The sequence below is a fragment of the Balaenoptera physalus genome (assembly GCF_965194825.1).
Source record: "Balaenoptera physalus genome assembly, chromosome: 3".
NCBI lineage: Eukaryota > Metazoa > Chordata > Mammalia > Artiodactyla > Balaenopteridae > Balaenoptera > Balaenoptera physalus.
Window position 1 is genome coordinate 145,126,489 of NC_138890.1, and position 17,391 is coordinate 145,143,879.

Genomic DNA, 17,391 nt, shown 5'->3' on the forward strand with positions numbered 1-17,391 from the left:
AAAAGGAGATAGAGAAAATATCTAGTTGTAAGAAAATTTTACAAACAGTCATTGAATTTTAACTGTCTGCACTTATGGTGGTCATGTCATTTATAATACAACCTGGGATACTTTGGGAAGTGAAAGGAGGTGGTATTAATAATTACACTGGCACAGTAGGTGTAAGTTAGAACCTAGGCAGTTGAGATAGTGTTCTGTCATAACTGCTGCAATAGTGGTATGAAGAACGTATCATGAGAACATAAAGAAGGGAGCTTGTAGGTTAAGGAAAACCTTTACACGTCTTAGTGAGACTCCTGAAGAATGAGGATTTCCTCCAAATTGGGTAGGGAAACAAAGGGCATGCCAGGCTGAAGAAACCTAGTGCCATCTTGCTGTCTGTGCAGTCTTGCCTCTGTACGCATCATTCACTCTCAAGAGGTGCTGCATGTGCATCATTCATCTAAAGTAGCCCTACGGAAGTGTTCAGTTTTTAGTATAATAAGCCTAAGGTTTAAGAAAGTTATAACTAAACTGATTTACTTGCAGTAGTAATTGATAGGTTTTCCTTGCCTATCTCTACTACAGTATTTATATTTAAAATATACCAATGATTAAAAAGGTTATCTGCTACAGTTGCTTGAGAGGAAAAATTATTATTTTCAGTATGTGAGGGTAGATAATACTTGTTCTGCATTCCAGATTGTTACACCAGAACAAATCGATGAAAATTACAAAGGGACAGAGTTTGGCATGAGTATAAGAGACAATATTTGACTACTCTATCAAAGATGGAATAGACTCTCTTAGGAAGTTTTGAGTTCCTCTGCATTAGAGGTAAAACAAAGGCCCTTTTCCCAGGATGCTATCATTGGGATAGATCCTTTCCCTACTAAATTATATAACTCTTTGATATTAATAATTGTTAGAATTTCAGGAAATGTTAGAGAGAGAGTTTGAAGCGGTGCTTCCTCAACTTTTGGACCTGTGGGTAATGGTGAGAAGGTGTACTCCCAGTGTCCTTGCTGGTAGAGGAGACAGATTTGCTGCTGGCTTTTACAGAGGTAATACCAACTATAGTTATGCCATATACTTTTAATCCTTTGTGTCTGCTCACAGTAATCATAGATAATATTAAATATATAATTAAATACATATCCAATTTATGTAGTCGTGTTTAATTTTGTTAAATTCTTATGCACCCAGCTTTTCTAGCTTGTTGCTTATTAGCATTTGTTCATGTATATTCACAAATAAATCACAGAAAATATTGCTCAACTCTGCTCCCACTCCTAATTCCTCTGACATTTTCAAGAAGGCATATAAGACAATAGAAGTTTTACTTCAAAAATGAGCAAATCTTGGATCATAAAAGTAATGCACGGGACTTCCCTGGTGGCGCAGTGGTCAAGAATCCGCCTGCCAATGCAAGGGACACGGCTTCGAGCCCTGGTCTGGGAAGATCCCACATGCCACGGAGCAGCTGGGCCCGTGAGCCGCAATTACTGAGCCTGCGCGTCTGGAGCCTGTGCTGCGCAACAAGAGAGGCCGTGATAATGAGAGGCCCGCGCACCGCGATGAAGAGTGGCCCCCGCTTGCCACAACTAGAGAAAGCCCTTGCACAGAAACGAAGACCCAACACAGTCATAAATAAATAAATGAATGAATAATTAAATAAATACATACATATATACATACATACAAAGTTAAAAAAAAAAAAAGTAATGCATGGGACTTCCCTGGTGGCGCAGTGGTTAAGAATCTGCCTGCCATTGCAAGGGACACGGGTTCCATCCCTGGTCTGGGAAGATACCACATGCAGCGGAGGAACTAAGCCCGTGCGCCACAACTAGTGAGCCTGCGCTCAAGAGCCCACAAGCCACAACTACTGAAGCCTGCACGCCTAGAGCCCGTGCTCCGCAACGGGAGAAGCCACTGCAATGAGAAGCCTGTGCACCACAATGAAGAGTAGCCCCCGTGCGCTGCAACTAGAGAAAGCCCACGCACAGCAACAAAGACCCAACGCAGCCAAAAATAAATAAATAAAATAAATTTATAAAAAAAAATTAAATAAAAGTAATGCGCTAAAACATGTAACCAAAATTCATTAATTTAGACGCACTAATATGTGAATTAACCATTTGCCTGGGCTAGCCACATAACTTTCACATGATTGATCCATAAAAATTGTTTTTGCTAAGCAAATAATAACTAATTTTAATTATAGTTGCTACTATTTATTGAATATCTGTTCTGGGCTAGGCACTGTGCTAAGTACGTTGCACCTCACACCTTGTAACAATGCCTTCAAGGTTAGGTAATTAGTATGTTCACTATAGGTATGAGAAAATGGATGCCTGTCAGGTTTAGTGACTTAGTCTAAGGCTACATGGTTTGTAGGTGATTAAGCTAGATTTGAATCCAGTTCTTTTTTATTTCAGAGTTGTTCTTTCTGTTATTCCCAAATAGATGTATGCCAGTAGTTTTTGGTCATTAATTTACTATGTGTACTTGAAACTAACTTTATTTAAAAATCAATTTTATGTTGTATATTTTTTGACAGGTAAAGCTATTAATATGATTTATTGCAGCATGTTACAAAGCAGTATATATTGAAAACATTTTAAAATAAATGCATGTTTACTCACATATATATACATATATGTGTGTGCGTGTGCATATGTGCACATACATGGAGAATTAAGCTAAAGGGGGAAAGAATATATTTAGGTATGTGTGTATATGTCTGTAGATGTATAGAGATATAAAAGGTTTCTTTACTGTAGTTTTCTCTTGGTGGTTTTCTGTATGTATATATGTATACATGTATATGCTTATATAATATTAAATTGCTGAATATTGACTATAGTTATTCCATTACCTCCAGAAAGAGTCATTGGGAACACTCACAGGACTTACAAGTTACACAATAAGAGGAAAAGAGCAACTGTAATTTTAGCAGTTCTTTTGTGTTTTGCTTCCTTGCATTTGAATGGTTGGCCATCATCGCCAGCTAGCCACAATTTTTTTTTTCTCTTTTTCCTAGCCACATTCCCCCCCCCCCTCTCCGCCCCCCTCTTTTTCCCTTAATGCAGCTCTGGGCTAAACTACTGGGCTTCAGAGAAATCCTAGTGGATTATCTCATTTGTTTTTTTATATCAATACTTCTCACATAGCACAGTTTTGGAGAGGCTGAACTGGAAACATTAAGTGAGAATAGGAAGAAATAGAGGTAAACCTCTCCTTAAAGTCTCTCCCCCGTTCTCCCCCCCACCCCCGCCAATAAAAAGCACATTGATCTCAGCTTGCTCATATAGTTTAATTTCTGACTGTCTAGCATAGGAGTTGGCAATCTACAGCTCATGAGGCCAGGTCTGTTTTACTGAAACATAGCCACATTCGTTTACTTATGTATTTTCTACTATTGCTTTCTTGGTTACAACAGAGTTGAGGTTACAACAGAAGAAGAGAGTTTATGGCCTAAAATACTTATTGTCTGGGCCTTTTTTAATTAAAAAGTTTGTATACTCCTAATCTAGCATGTAAAGAAGAAACCAGGGACTTCTTATTTCATTACCAGGGGAACTTTACCCTAATATTTCAAGTTAGAGTTCCTCATAGGAACATTGTAGCACATGAGCATTACATAGTATTTCATGTCTAAAATGGCCCTGAATACTATTTTTGAATTAGTCTGGGAAGTAACATAGTTTCTGGGAGGAAACATGTTCTGTCTTTCAGGAAATATATTATGAAGAAACTTTGAAATTCTTCCATATTACAATTCTAGTTGGGGGTTCCTGGTAATTAATTATATAAAAGAGAAAGGGGTAAGGAGGGCAAAGAAGAAAGCCTGATTCATTTTGATTTGGATTGACAACAACACCTGTATTGTATGTTAGGTTCATTTTATGTCATTATTCATCAGGCAAACATTTGACCCAATATTGGCTTCTCACCACCTGTCAATTTTCATATTGTGTGCATAGGGGTTTTTGTTGTTGTTACCAGTTTTCTTCCATTTGTATGTAAGGTCCAGTAAGGAACGATCTGTCTTGCTCATTGATGTATTTTCCCAGTACCTAAAACAGTACCTGACCATATAGGTGTTCAATTAATGTTTCTTGAACGAATGAACTCAGACTTGAGATTTTATTTTTGTCACAAAATTGTGGCTTTTCAAAAATGTCTGCAATCAGTTTGTACTTAGAAAATAGGCAATAATTAGAAATATGCAAGCCTTTGTGAAGAATATATCTTCAGACTAATCATCTTAACTATTAGTCCTATCACATTGCATAGTAGTAACTATGTCCTCACGTTAGTGAAACTGTTTGATGCCTGACAATTATAAATTGATGTAAAATGGTTAGGTTATATATTTCCATTAGGTGGATTTCACACTGGCTTTAAAGATCCTTAACTCTGGTTTTGCAAACTACTGTAGGTTCTGAATTACTGTAAGGGTTGTTATAAAAATTGTATTAAGTTCTCAAGTATAGTTAAATCATTTAAAAATCATTGGCTTACTCATAATTTTTCTTCCTCAATGTCTCCAAACAGATACCATTTATAACAAAAAGATATTACTGAGTACTAGCAGTGATCTATTCATGGTCCCTTGCAGTTTTTTTAATGAGCTCTGATCCCACCCAATGGTGAGCTGTTTTCATTCCATATTTAAGACAACCTAAAAGAGTCACTAATTTTAAAGACATACCCTAAACCATTTAAAAGTAGATCGAATTTCATTGGAGTTTAAAAAAAAAAAATCCAAAATTTGTAGGAAATGCTCTGAAATCAAATGAATAATCTGAGTATGTAGTAATTTCAAAGTGATTGGAATAACTGGGTTATGTAATATGCTTAGTGGTTTGACACTAACCAATTTGTGGTTGTCACGGCTTACACTGAGTATAACAGAATGGCGGAAGGTAGGCAGATGCAAGCTAAATTTATAGAACAATGTGACCAGTTTCCTTTGCTGAGGAAAAGACTGATTCAAAACAAATAGCCCCTTAGTTCTGTGTTAACATCTAAATATCTCAAAGGAAGGCATAATGGCTCTTAAACTAAAATATCAGTAATGTGATAGTCTTTTTTTCTTCTTTAGATTGTGCTTTTGTTTAAAGCAAATAGGATGCTGAATATATTAATAGAAAAATAGCTTGAGGAATATTGACACTGTATTCCAGGGGTTGGCAGACTACCAGCCGCAGGGCAATTTTTGGTTTTGGCCTGTTTTTGTAAAACAAGTGAGCTAAGAATGGTTTTTACATTTTAAAAGCTTTTTTTTTTTCTTTCAGTATTTTTTTTTTTGAAATAATCTCACACAAGGTCATTAATCACTGCATAGTGCCCTGTTATATAGATGAACCTTTTTAAAAAAAATTTATTTATTTATACCTGCTGCATTGAGTCTTAGTTGCGGCACGTGGGATCTTCATCGCATGCAGGCTTCCCTGTAGTTGCGGCGTGTGGGCTCTAGAGTCCGTGGGCTCTCTAGTTGTGGTGTGCAGGCTCTTCATTGCGGCGCATGGTCTTCTATCTAGTTGCGGCGCACAGGGCTCTCTAGTTGTGGTGCGTGGGCTCTAGAGCATGCAGGCTTAGTTGCCCTGCGGCATCTTAGTTCCCCGACCAGGGATCGAACCCATGTCCCCTGCATTGGAAGGCGGATTCTTAACCACTAGACCACCAGGGAAGTCCCTCTTTCAGTATTTTAAAGATGTTGCTCCACTGTCTTCTCATTTGCCTGTTTTCCACGAGAAATTTGTCATTCTTCTTATTCCTCTGTATGTAACTTGTCTTCTTTTATCTGGTTGCTTTTAAGACTTTTCTCTACCAGTGGTTTTGAGCAATTTGATTATGATGTGCCTTGGTCTAATTTTGGTCCTGTTTCTTGTGCTTGGGGTTGATTGAGCTTCTTGGATTTATTGGCTTATTTTGATCAAATTTGGAAAGTTTTCATCTATTATTTCTTCAATTAATTCTTCTATCACCTAATTTTTTCCTCTGAGGACTCCAGTTACACTTATTGTAATTGTGTTAGGCTGCTTGAAGCTCCATAGTTCACTGATAGTCTTTTCATTTATTTTTTGTTCCCTTTGTGTTACATTTTGGATAGTTTTTATTGCTTTGTCTTCAAATTCACAATTCTTACTTTCTATAAAAGCCGTTATGCTTTTATTCCCATCCAGTATATTTACATCTGAGACATTGTAGTTTTCATCTCCAGAAATTCAATTTGAGTGCTTTTTACACTTTGCATGCCTCTCCCTAAGTTTTTGAACATATAGACTACAGTTATAAAAACTGTTTTAATGTCCTTTTCTGCTGATTCTAACAGTTCAGCTTTGGGTCATTTTCAGTTGATTAATTTTTCTGCTTACTATGAGTCATAGTATGACTTTGCTTCTTTGTTATGTCTGATGATATTTGGATGCTAATCATTGTAAATTTTGCTTCATTAGTGTTCCCTATTTTTTCTGTTCTTATGATTCTTCTTGAGCTTTGGTCTGAGACACATTTTAGTCACTTGGAAACAGTGTAATTCTTTCAAGTCTTGCTTTGGAGATTTGTTAGGTGGGATCAAAGAAATGTTTAGTCTATATGTGATTGTTCCCCACCACTAAGCCAAGACTTTTCTGAATACTCTAACCAATGCCCCATGCACTGTTAAGGTTTTCAATATGGCCATTAGGAACAAGCACTGCTCCCTGTGCTGTGTGAACACAAGGTACTCATCCCTTTAATTCTTTCGAGTGGTAATTTCCTCACAAACATGCACCAATCATTGCTATATTGACTACATAAGGGATCCCTTTGCAGATATCCAGTTTTCTCTCTCTGTGCAGTGCTCTCTCCTATAACACTTTTTGGTCTCCTTGGACTCTGAGCTCTGTCTCTTAAACTCAGACAGTTTGGGTTTCTCCTCTCAGCACCAAGGCCTGGAAACTCTCTAAAGACAGTAAGCTGGGGCAGTTGTAGAGCATGGTTGTTTATTTCTCATTTCTCAGGGATTATTTTTCTTTACTTCTTGATGTCCAGTGTCTTGAACTATCATTTTATATGTTTTGTTACGTTTTTTGGTTGATTGAAATAGGACAGTATTTTTGGTGCCTGTTACTATTGTGTCAGTACATTGTGGCCAGAAGTGAAAGTTGTGCTTGGGGTTGGGGTTGAAATTTAAGAATGAGTGGTTGAATAATTCCAGGTGACGATACACAGAGTTGCACCATAGGTGTAAGTGGAGTAGAGATGTGAAGGTCATTCAGTGAGTCATCCACATGGACTTTGAAGTCTCCTAAGCAGACAGATTTGAGAGAGAGTGTAAGACTTTAAAGAAACCAAGAGCCAAAGTTGTGAAGTTTTAATACTACACGGTTTGTGTGTTTGGTTAAGAAAATACTCTTAAAATTATGTTAAATTTCTTTTGTCTGTTCTAGAACCGTCTGATAACTTAAGGGAGATTCTCCAAAATGTGGCCAAATTGCAAGGAGTATCAAATATGAGAAAGCTAGGCCATCTGAATAACTTTACTAAGGTAAGTAAGTTCATTCTTTATATTACCATCTTAAATTCTTTTTTCCTTATTGTACTTATTAGATGCTTCTTAACCAACATTAACAAGAAATCCTTGAGTATTCCTTCAGTATTAGTGCTTTCCTCTGCTACTTCTCATGGATTTTTGTCATATGTTTTTAAATTTAAAAGTATATTTGAAAAATGGGAAGCATTATATGCTTGTAAAAAATTTGGTAGGTTCAGAAGCGAATAAAGAAAAAAAAACACTGAGAAGTCCATAATTCAATCTCCACTGTTATTCACACAATGATGTATTTCTTTTGCCTTTTTATATTCATTTTTATGTGATACTATAGGATAAATATGTTTGTACATAAGTACGTGTGTGTTGCTTTTCATAGGTGTAATCATTTCCAGAGAATTATTACAACTTCCTCTCTTTCCCTAATACTCTTTTCCCATTATCTGGATCTCAATTAGAGCTCAAGATAAATGTAGGGGCCCTTGTCCCAAATAAATATTGACTTGATCTCTGTTAGCAGCCAAGAATTCCCAAGTTTGATAGATGGATTGGTGTGCTTTTGAGCCTGGTAATGCTGGACAGCCAACTCTTGGAAACACTAAAATGCCTGTTATTTGAGGTGATGCCATAAATAGAGAGCAAAATGCCTTCTTTGGGAAATTTTTTTTCCCTTTTTAGTTTACTAAATATAAATTGTTATACATTTTATTTTATTGTTTTATTTTTAAATTTTTGTTGAAGTAGAGTTGATTTATAATGTCATGTTAGTTTCAGGTGTGCAGCACAGTGGTTCAGATTACATATATATGCGTACACATATATATGTATTCTTTTTCAGATTCTCTTCCCTTATAGGCTATTACAAAATACTGAGTATAGTTCCCTGTTGTACATTTTAAATGTAGGAATAACTGTTTGTTCTCACCTCTTACTACTCAAAGTGTGATCCATAGACCAGCAGCATTGGTGTCACCTTGGAGCTTGTTTGATATGTACAGTTTTTGACCCCACCCCAGACCTACCGAACGAGAATCTACATTTTAATGAATATCTCAGGTGAATTTGGGTGTACATTAAAGTTTGAGCGGCACTGTTTTAATCCTTCCAAAATGTTTAATTCTTTGCTACCTGGTTGTTAGACTGTGGCTTGGATTTGATTTTATTTCATAGAAATAGAAGGGGACGAGAATATAGTCACTATGTAACCAAGTTGTTTTTTTCAATATGGTGTTGTGTGATAAATATTTACAAAATAGATTAGTTTTTTTCTTTTCATAGTTAGGGAAACATACATATGCATTTATTTTTTTCTTAGTGAAACTTTGAAATATTCTGGCATTTTATTTTTATATAACAGATGAGAAAATTATTTTGTACGAGGGATGACAAAGTGATTTTTTTAAAAACAACTTTCAAAAACACTGAATGAGTGCTTGTGAAGGGGTTTTCAAAAATATCCCTGTGTATATTTTCATTTTTATCAATGTAATGAAAGTCTTCAAATACATTTCTTCAGTGTGCTAGTCAGATAATACCAAGTTTTTAAGACCTAGAGTTGTTCCACGGTTGCAAATGGCATCTCCTGGTTTCACTCCCTCTATTAAATTTCTCAGTTTTATGTCATCATTCTTCACCCAACCCTAATAATAATACGTCTTACCACTTGCCTAGATTTAACTGTTAAAAACAATTAGTAGAGGTTTTTGTCCTGTTTGAACTCATGGTTCCTGTCACAGTCAGGTTGATATCTAGATACGTAGTTCCGCATCTCTTGACAACTGGGATTCTGTAAGTTGGGAATGAATGTAAGAATGGCAATGATTTCTGTTATTCCACTTTGGCACCAGAATGGGTACTAAAGCAATCTTAAAAATCTACAGCAGCACTATGCAGTAGAAATATATGTGAGCCACATGTGTAATTTTAAATTTCTAGTAGCCACACTAAAAAAAGTAAATGGAAATATGAAATTATTTTTAATATATATTTTCTTTAGTCCAGTATATCCACATTATTATCATTATGTAATTAGTATAAAATATTAATGAGATATTTAATATTTTTTCATGCTAAATCTTTGAAATCAAGTGTGTATGTTATGCTTATAGCACATCTCAATTCAGGCTAGCCGTATTTCCACGCTCACAGCCACCTGTGTGTGGCTAGTGACTACTAACCGTAATGGACAGTGCATATACAGAACTTTCTGGAATAGGAGTGCTTTAAACATCTGTTTCTAGGAATCTGTTGGACACCTCTCTTTTTCCCTTGTCTATTCTCCATTTATTTCTGTCTAGATCCCAGTTTCTCTAGGGTTAAGGTCAGTTGCCCTCTCTCCCTTTTTCCCTCCTCCATTTCTTTGTTTTTTTGAATTTTTCCCATAGTATTTCACTAAGTTGTTCCCTCCACTTGGTCTCTCCTTGATTTGTGTTCTCCCCGTCTCTTCTCCCGTTTCTCCTTCCCTCTACTCTCCTCCTCCCCTTTTACCTCCTTCCCTGCTTCATCTCCTCCCTCTTCACCCTTCCCTATCCGCTTCCCCCATTCCTCCTTCCTTCCCTGTTTCTTCTCTCCTTCCCTTCCGCCATCATACCACTGTAGAGTATAGAATGATGCATCTCTGTAATGAAGGCCCTAGGCTTTTGAGCTTTTCGTATTCTTGTTTGTTTTTTGTTTTGCCATATCCTTTGTTTACAGTTTTCATATTTCTCTCTGTAAAGGGCTTGTAGCAGCCCTCTTATATGCTGTTTTAAATTATTTATGGATTTAAAAATCAGATAAACATACTTACTGGAATTTTTCTACAATATGAGGGACTAAACCTTGGGTCAGGATGTGAGGGGCTGTTCAGTTAGTAAAATCTATGAACATGAGACTTGATAAAAACTCACTTGGCTGCCTGGTGATACAGTGAGGAAAGCATGAACTTCAGATCAAGTAAACGGGGTCTTACAGCCCAACTCTGACCCTAACAAGGCAGTCTCGTGCAGATTTCTTTACTCAGAGATAATTTTGCTGCAATTAGAAGCAAGGTGTCAGTACAGTGCCTGGTACATAATATATACTCCATAACAGGTAATGCCTTACAACCTAGGGTTTGTTTTTTGTTTTCTTTTGCATTTTTTGCCACTTTTCAGGAATTTTTGTTGACTCTAAAAAGGTGAGTCTGCTTATTAATAGCTTGAGTTGCAGGTTGGTAAGCTGTTACTGTAACAGGGTTTTTCAGCATGAGCAACATTGACATATTGGGCCAGATAATTATTTGTTTTGGGAAGCTGTCTTGTTCATTGTAGTGTGTTTAGCTGCATCCCTGGCCTCTACCCACTGGATACCAGTAGCACACCTCCACCAGTTGTCACAAGCAAAAATGTCTCAAAGCATTGCCGAATGTTTCCTAGGGGACAGAGTCATCCCCTAGGTGATAAATAAAGGTCTGTAGGTTTTATTATAAAATTTCTCCAAATACCTGGCACAAAATAAATGCTTATTGAATTTAATCATAATATAATGTGTCTTTGAATTCCATTTTGTTAGCAAGCTACGTTAATAAATATTTACAGAGCCGGTATTCTTTTAAAATCTGTAAGTTCATTAACTTACAGAGTAAAATTTATAAATTCTTAGAAATCTCTAAGAATAGCTCTATAGAATAAGAAAATAAGAAACAGGATTATGATTCCAGGAGACCAGTTAGACAGGAGTTAGTTGGTCACCCTTCACTGTGTTCCTATAATAGGTTATATATGTGTCTACTAAATTTTATCTGCTCTTTTATTATCATTATTATTTATTGTGTGTGACTATCTTATTAAACTGAGTTTATTAAATATAAGAAATATGTAGTATCTATTTTTTTACTCTTATATCCCTCTCTTCCCCAAATCCTGGCACATATCAAGTGTTTAATTAAAGGCATTGTATTACATTGGGATGATTTTGCAGTTTAAATAAGAGTTTTTGTTGTACTAGCATTTGTTTTGTTATTAAGTAACAAAACAAACTAGGATTAAGTTAATTTAGTAGATCAGTGGGGCTAAAATGTTGTAGAGGGTGGCCTTTATCTACAGAATTAAACCTCCTTTTAAGGTATGAAGAGAGGGTGCTAGTGTTGTGATCCTAGAACCATGTGAATGTCACACACCCATGCTTGCCTTCTGACATCATTTCACTAGATAAAGTAATGTGTATAACAGGCTGCTGATGAATATAATCTTAGTATTCTATTTTTAAAACTGACAACATGCTCATAATCTAAAGACCTGTTTTTAAAGATGAAAATATTTTAGCTCTTTTACATTTTAAAGTTCTCTTTTCCTATATTTAATCTCATATATTAAAAGCTCCAGAGGAATCTTTATTTTGTTCTGTTTTTAAAAACTTCAAAATTATATAAGTTAAATATAAACATTTAAATGGTACTAAACAATATATGGTAAAAAGTGAAATTCCTCTCTCACATCTCCTTCCCATCCACCTCCTTACCCTGACAAAAATACCGTTCCTCACAGGTAACCACTAGAAAGTATTTATTCTTCTCTGATATAATTATAAATATGTGTGTGTGTGTGTATTTCAGTGAGTTGTGAGAATTAAATAAGCTAAACAAAACAAAGTGTCTAATGTAATGCTCAGTTTATTTACCATTTATTATATGTATACATAAAGGTTTTTTTCAATGAGATCTTGAGATTTATGGATTTGTAGTTTGTGTTTTTTACACTTTATGATATATCATAGAGTCCTTTCCTGTTCTATAAATGTAGATCTACTTTTTAGTAGCTGCATGTGTGTGTTGGTAGATGTATGTGTGTGTGCATATCCGTCCATATGTATGTATGTGTATGTGCATCCAAGTATACAGACATATGCGTAATACATATACCGTAATTTATTTAATCATTCCATCATTAGAAAATAGAAGTTTTTCCTCCTTTTTGCATTTTAAATTAATGCATTAGTAACACTCTTGTGTACTGGCTTGTGTAGAATAGAATTGTAAAACTGTAATTATTTAGCCAAGAGCATTTGTACTTTGTATTTTAAAACCTACTTATAAATTGCCTTCTGAAAAGACTATGCTGTGGAATTCTAATTTGTGATAAGATTTTTTGAAGTTTGGATTATTCTTTCTGTTGCTCATTGAGGAGAACTGTTTAGTTAACCTTCAGAGCCATATAAGTAAAATGGGAATAGCATTTAACTGCCCAGTTTTAACTGATCATTATATATTTTTTAAAGTTAATAATTTTAATAAGCAGCTCAGACATTTTTATTGCCTAGAGATGGTTTAGACTTCTATTTTAACTTTGTCAGAATATAATATTGTTGATAGCCCCCTTTGATTATTTTAGTATTTGTAAGAAAGTTCTATGGATTAATGATAACCAATAGATTGATGTTGCACATGGATTTTAATAGGCAAAATATACCAGTGACATGTTATCAAAACCTTTTCCTCATTCATTCATTCATTCATATTATTTTTTGGCCATGCTATGCGGCATGCAGGATCTTAGTTCCCCAACCAGGTATCGAACCAGTGCCCCCTGCAGTGGAAGTGCGGAGTCTTAACCACTGGACTTCCAGGGAAGCCCCATACCCCATTTAAAGAGAAGATATTATGTAACAGTATTTGTTTTGTTTATATTAAAAAAATTAAATTTAATAGTTATGCTCATAAAATAATTGCAGACTTCTGATGATATTGAATGCTTAAGGTGGTTTATAAGTAACAAATTTAACAAACCTAATTCAACTGAGCTGAAGTATCAATAAAAGGAAGTTATTTACTCTCATGATGAGGAAGACCACATGTCAGGTCTTAATTTCAGGCAGAATGACCTAGGGGTTGAAAAAATGTTAATTGCATTCTGTCTTTCCATTTCTCAGCTCTTTTCTTTTAGGTTAGCTTCATTCTCAAACACTTTCCATATGACTAAGATACATCATCTTTATAGCTTTCAGTCATAAAAGAAGAGGGTAGCCCTCTCTTACAACTTCTGCATGAACTCTGGTCCTATTTAGTGACATTAAGCTAGGTATTGTGACTGATAGTCATAAAAACACATGGGGTGAGGAGTGACTGAACACCAGTGAAATATGTGATGTCTAATAATTTAGCATTTTAAGTGACTGTTAGGATGCTAATTCTTACATTTTGAAAGGTCTTTAATGATTTCTAAGCATCAACAGTAATTTATTCTTAATATTAACAAACCTATGTGGTAAGGCAGGCATTGTTATAAGATAGAATTGAAGAAATTGCTACCTAATGATTGAAGGTTAATTAGTAATTCAGTCAGTAGTTGAGGTAGGATGAGATTCTCATTGTTTAAATTTACCAATTCAGCGTTCTTCTTGCTGTTTCTGCCTATCTCTTTCCCAGAGTTAAGAGTTAAAGGGTTTCAGCTCAATATCAAAAAAACAAACAACCCAATCCAAAAATGGGCAGAAGACCTAAATAGACATTTCTCCAAAGAAGATATACAGATTGCCAACAAACACATGAAAGGATGCTCAACATCATTAATCATTAGAGAAATGCAAATCAAAACTACAATGAGATATCATCTCACACCGGTGAGAACGGCCATCATCAAAAAATCTACAAACAATAAATGCTGGAGAGGGTGTGGAGAAAAGGGAACCCTCCTGCACCGTTGGTGGGAATGTAAATTGATACAGCCACTATGGACAACAGTATGGAGGTTCCTTAAAAAACTAAAAATAGAACTACCATACGACCCAGCAATCTCACTACTGGGCATATACCCTGAGAAAAACATAATTCAAAAAGAATCATGTACCACAATGTTCATTGCAGCTCTATTTACAGTAGTCAGGACATGGAAGCAAACTAAGTGTCCATCAACAGATGAATGGATAAAGAAGATGTGGCACATATATACAATGGAATATTACTCAGCCATAAAAAGAAACGAAATTGAGTTATTTGTAGTGAGGTGGATAGACCTAGAGTCTGTCATAGAGTGAAGTAAGTCAGAAAGAGAAAAGCAAATACTGTATGTTAACACATATATATGGAATCTAAAAAACAAACGAACAAAAATGGTCATGAAGAACCTAGGGGCAAGATGGGAATAAAGACGGAGACCTACTAGAGAATGGACTTGAGGACACGGGGAGGGGGAAGTGTAAGCTGGGACAAAGTGAGAGAGTGGCGTGGACATATATACACTACCAAATGTAAAATAGATAGCTAGTGGGAAGCAGCCACATAGCACAGGGAGATCAGCTCAGTGCTCTGTGACCACCTAGAGGGGTGGGAAAGGGAGGGTGGGAGGGAGATGCAAGAGGCAGTAGATATGGGGATGTATGTATATGTATAGCTGATTCACTTTGTTATAAAGCAGAAACTAACACACCATTGTAAAGCAATTATACTCCAATAAAGATGTTAAAAAAAAAAAGAGTTAAAGGGTTTGATTTGTAGGGTTTATTTAAATCAGATGATTAGTAAGGTAGTGAGTCAGTCACTACAAAAATTTTTTATTAAAATAATTTATTCCTAATGTTTTGAAACTTAACAATAGATGAACTCCTGGTGATTAAAAGTGAAAGCGTAATGCGTCTTTGATAATCGAAAATTTAGAATCTTATCAATGTCTTCTCTGATTTCTTATTCCTGATATATGTGAATTATTTACATATAGAAAATTTAGTCTCTGCGTGGGATAATTCTAATTCAAAAGGGATATTTTCATTTAAGACTGATTAATAAGACCCTCTTCTATAATTCTGTAAACAATATGACAGCACAATTTAGCCACCATTGAAAGCATAGCCCTAATATCTCTTACTGTCCCTGAAAAATAGGCAGATGATTATGACTAATATGCTGTGTTCCATTGCAAAGTGTTTTTTAGTTGTTACTGGTGATTTTCCAGTTTCCAACTGAGTGGACATTTTTCTCAGAAACATTTCTTGCAGTTCAAATACATTTATATTAGGTAGTAGAAAAAAACTCCTTTCTAAATAATTTCCTAATTGTGTGTGCTTTTTGGAAATCATAATAATAACTTTGAAAAAATTTTTCCCTTCAACAAAACTGCTAATTCTAGCAAATGTTAAATAGTGAACAGTCATACATTTTGTGGTTTGAGAAGGGGAGTAATTTTGAAATTATGTTTCTCTGAATCTATAGTTTTCTGCAAGGATATCTAGTAAGTGTGAAAAAGAAAATGCAGGAAAAGAGAACCAAGTACATACTTAGGGGAGAAACTAACCCTTGACAGGGTAAGATTTTTTATACTTCTACATTTCAAAGCATTTCATTTTATTAACAAACTGTAACAGAAGAATGGAAACACTGCCTTTTTAGAAATGGAGTTGTTTTAAGAAAGCAACATTTCTCCCATTTTAAAAGCACAGTATCTTATATGTTAATAATAGAAAAATGAAGCTTAGAATTTTTTTTTTAAGTTTATGAATTAGAATATATCCAAGGTCTAAGTGATAACACCATGATAAGGAGTCCTTTTATTTTTCTTTTTCATTAATATATGGTACCATATAGTGACAGTGCTAGTAATCTGAAATATCTGGGGAATCTCAAATGAATACTAAATTATTTTTAGTAGTGTAGTGATAAGGTTCTTTTTGTGTGTGTTTTAATCCTTTGAAATGGGCAATATTTGTATGTGTGTTTTTAGTTAGCTGTTCTGGGAAAAAAATAATAAATTCACTTACTCATTTTATGTGTTTATAGCCAGAGTGTGGTTCTCCAGACTCTTGATTCATACCATTTTTGAGGCTGGAGAAATGAAATAAGATGGTAATGTTCAGTTATTCTATTTTTAAATCCACCCCTTTCCCCCATGTACATTTTTTTTTGTTTTTTGTTTTTGTTTTTTCTTTTCCCATGTAGATAATTTTAATACTAAAGTATAGTCACATTTCACTGGGCTCTGGACTTAGACTGGTTTGGTTTGATTTCTGGCTTTACCACTTAATAGCTTTGTGGTGTTTGGAAGTCATATTACCATCTCTAGCCTCAGTAGTCTTTATTTACCAAAATATTACTTACTTTCTAGGGTTGACAAGATTAATAGTCAATAAATGCTAATTCTGTTACTATTTATGAATACTGTACTGTATGTATAACCCTTCCCAGATTAGGTAAGTAATAGATATTCATTGTAAACATTTATAAAATACAGAAAAGCACAGAAAGGAAAATAAATCACCTATGATTGTACTTCTTTTTTTTTTTTTCATTATTTATTTATTTATTTATTTAGAATTTTATTTTATTTATTTTTTTTAGGCAGCAGGTCCTTATTAGTGTACTTTCATTTTTTGATGTTAAAATGTTGATGTATAGACTTCTTTAAAAATGTATATATTTTTAAAAAATGTATATCTTTTAGAATATTTTCCCTAACCAATACATTATGCAGGTTATTCCTTGTGTTTCAGTATTATATAATATTAACATCTGCATAAGGTTCCTCCTTTATGAGCATTTTGTTTCTAGTTCCTTATTATTGTAAATTATGTCATAAGGATCTTGTGCTTGAACCTACTTTACATTTTAAATTATTAATATAAATCACCAAAAGCAGGTCCTGATTTTGGTGCATTTTTCCAATTTACTTTACAATATGTGTTTAGTTTATAATTCCATCAACAGTGTATTTTCTTATCTGGTATAATCATGTTAAAAAATAGTTTCTTGCGAGTTTGTTAAGCTTTATTTAAATAGCATTTTCCAATGTATTTGATTCAGATTTTAGGAAATAGGAAATATGTCATGTTTATTTATCAGTATTATTTCTTCAGTAAATTCTTTGTGCATTTTCTTTGCCTCTTCTGATAAATCTTTCTGCAATTTGTTTAGACCTTCACAT

General features: G+C 34.7%; 1 protein-coding gene across 6 annotated transcripts in view; it reads left to right on the forward strand.

Moving 5' to 3' along the window:
- The window catches only part of RICTOR (RPTOR independent companion of MTOR complex 2), a 118,877-nt gene that overhangs the window by 24,903 nt on the left and 76,583 nt on the right, over positions 1 to 17,391 (forward strand). For all 6 annotated transcript variants that reach the window (XM_082453674.1, XM_082453673.1, XM_082453676.1 and 3 more), the window contains one exon: positions 7,425 to 7,522. In XM_082453674.1, the coding sequence (XP_082309800.1) occupies positions 7,425 to 7,522 (98 nt within the window). The remainder of the gene's footprint in view (positions 1 to 7,424; positions 7,523 to 17,391) is intronic.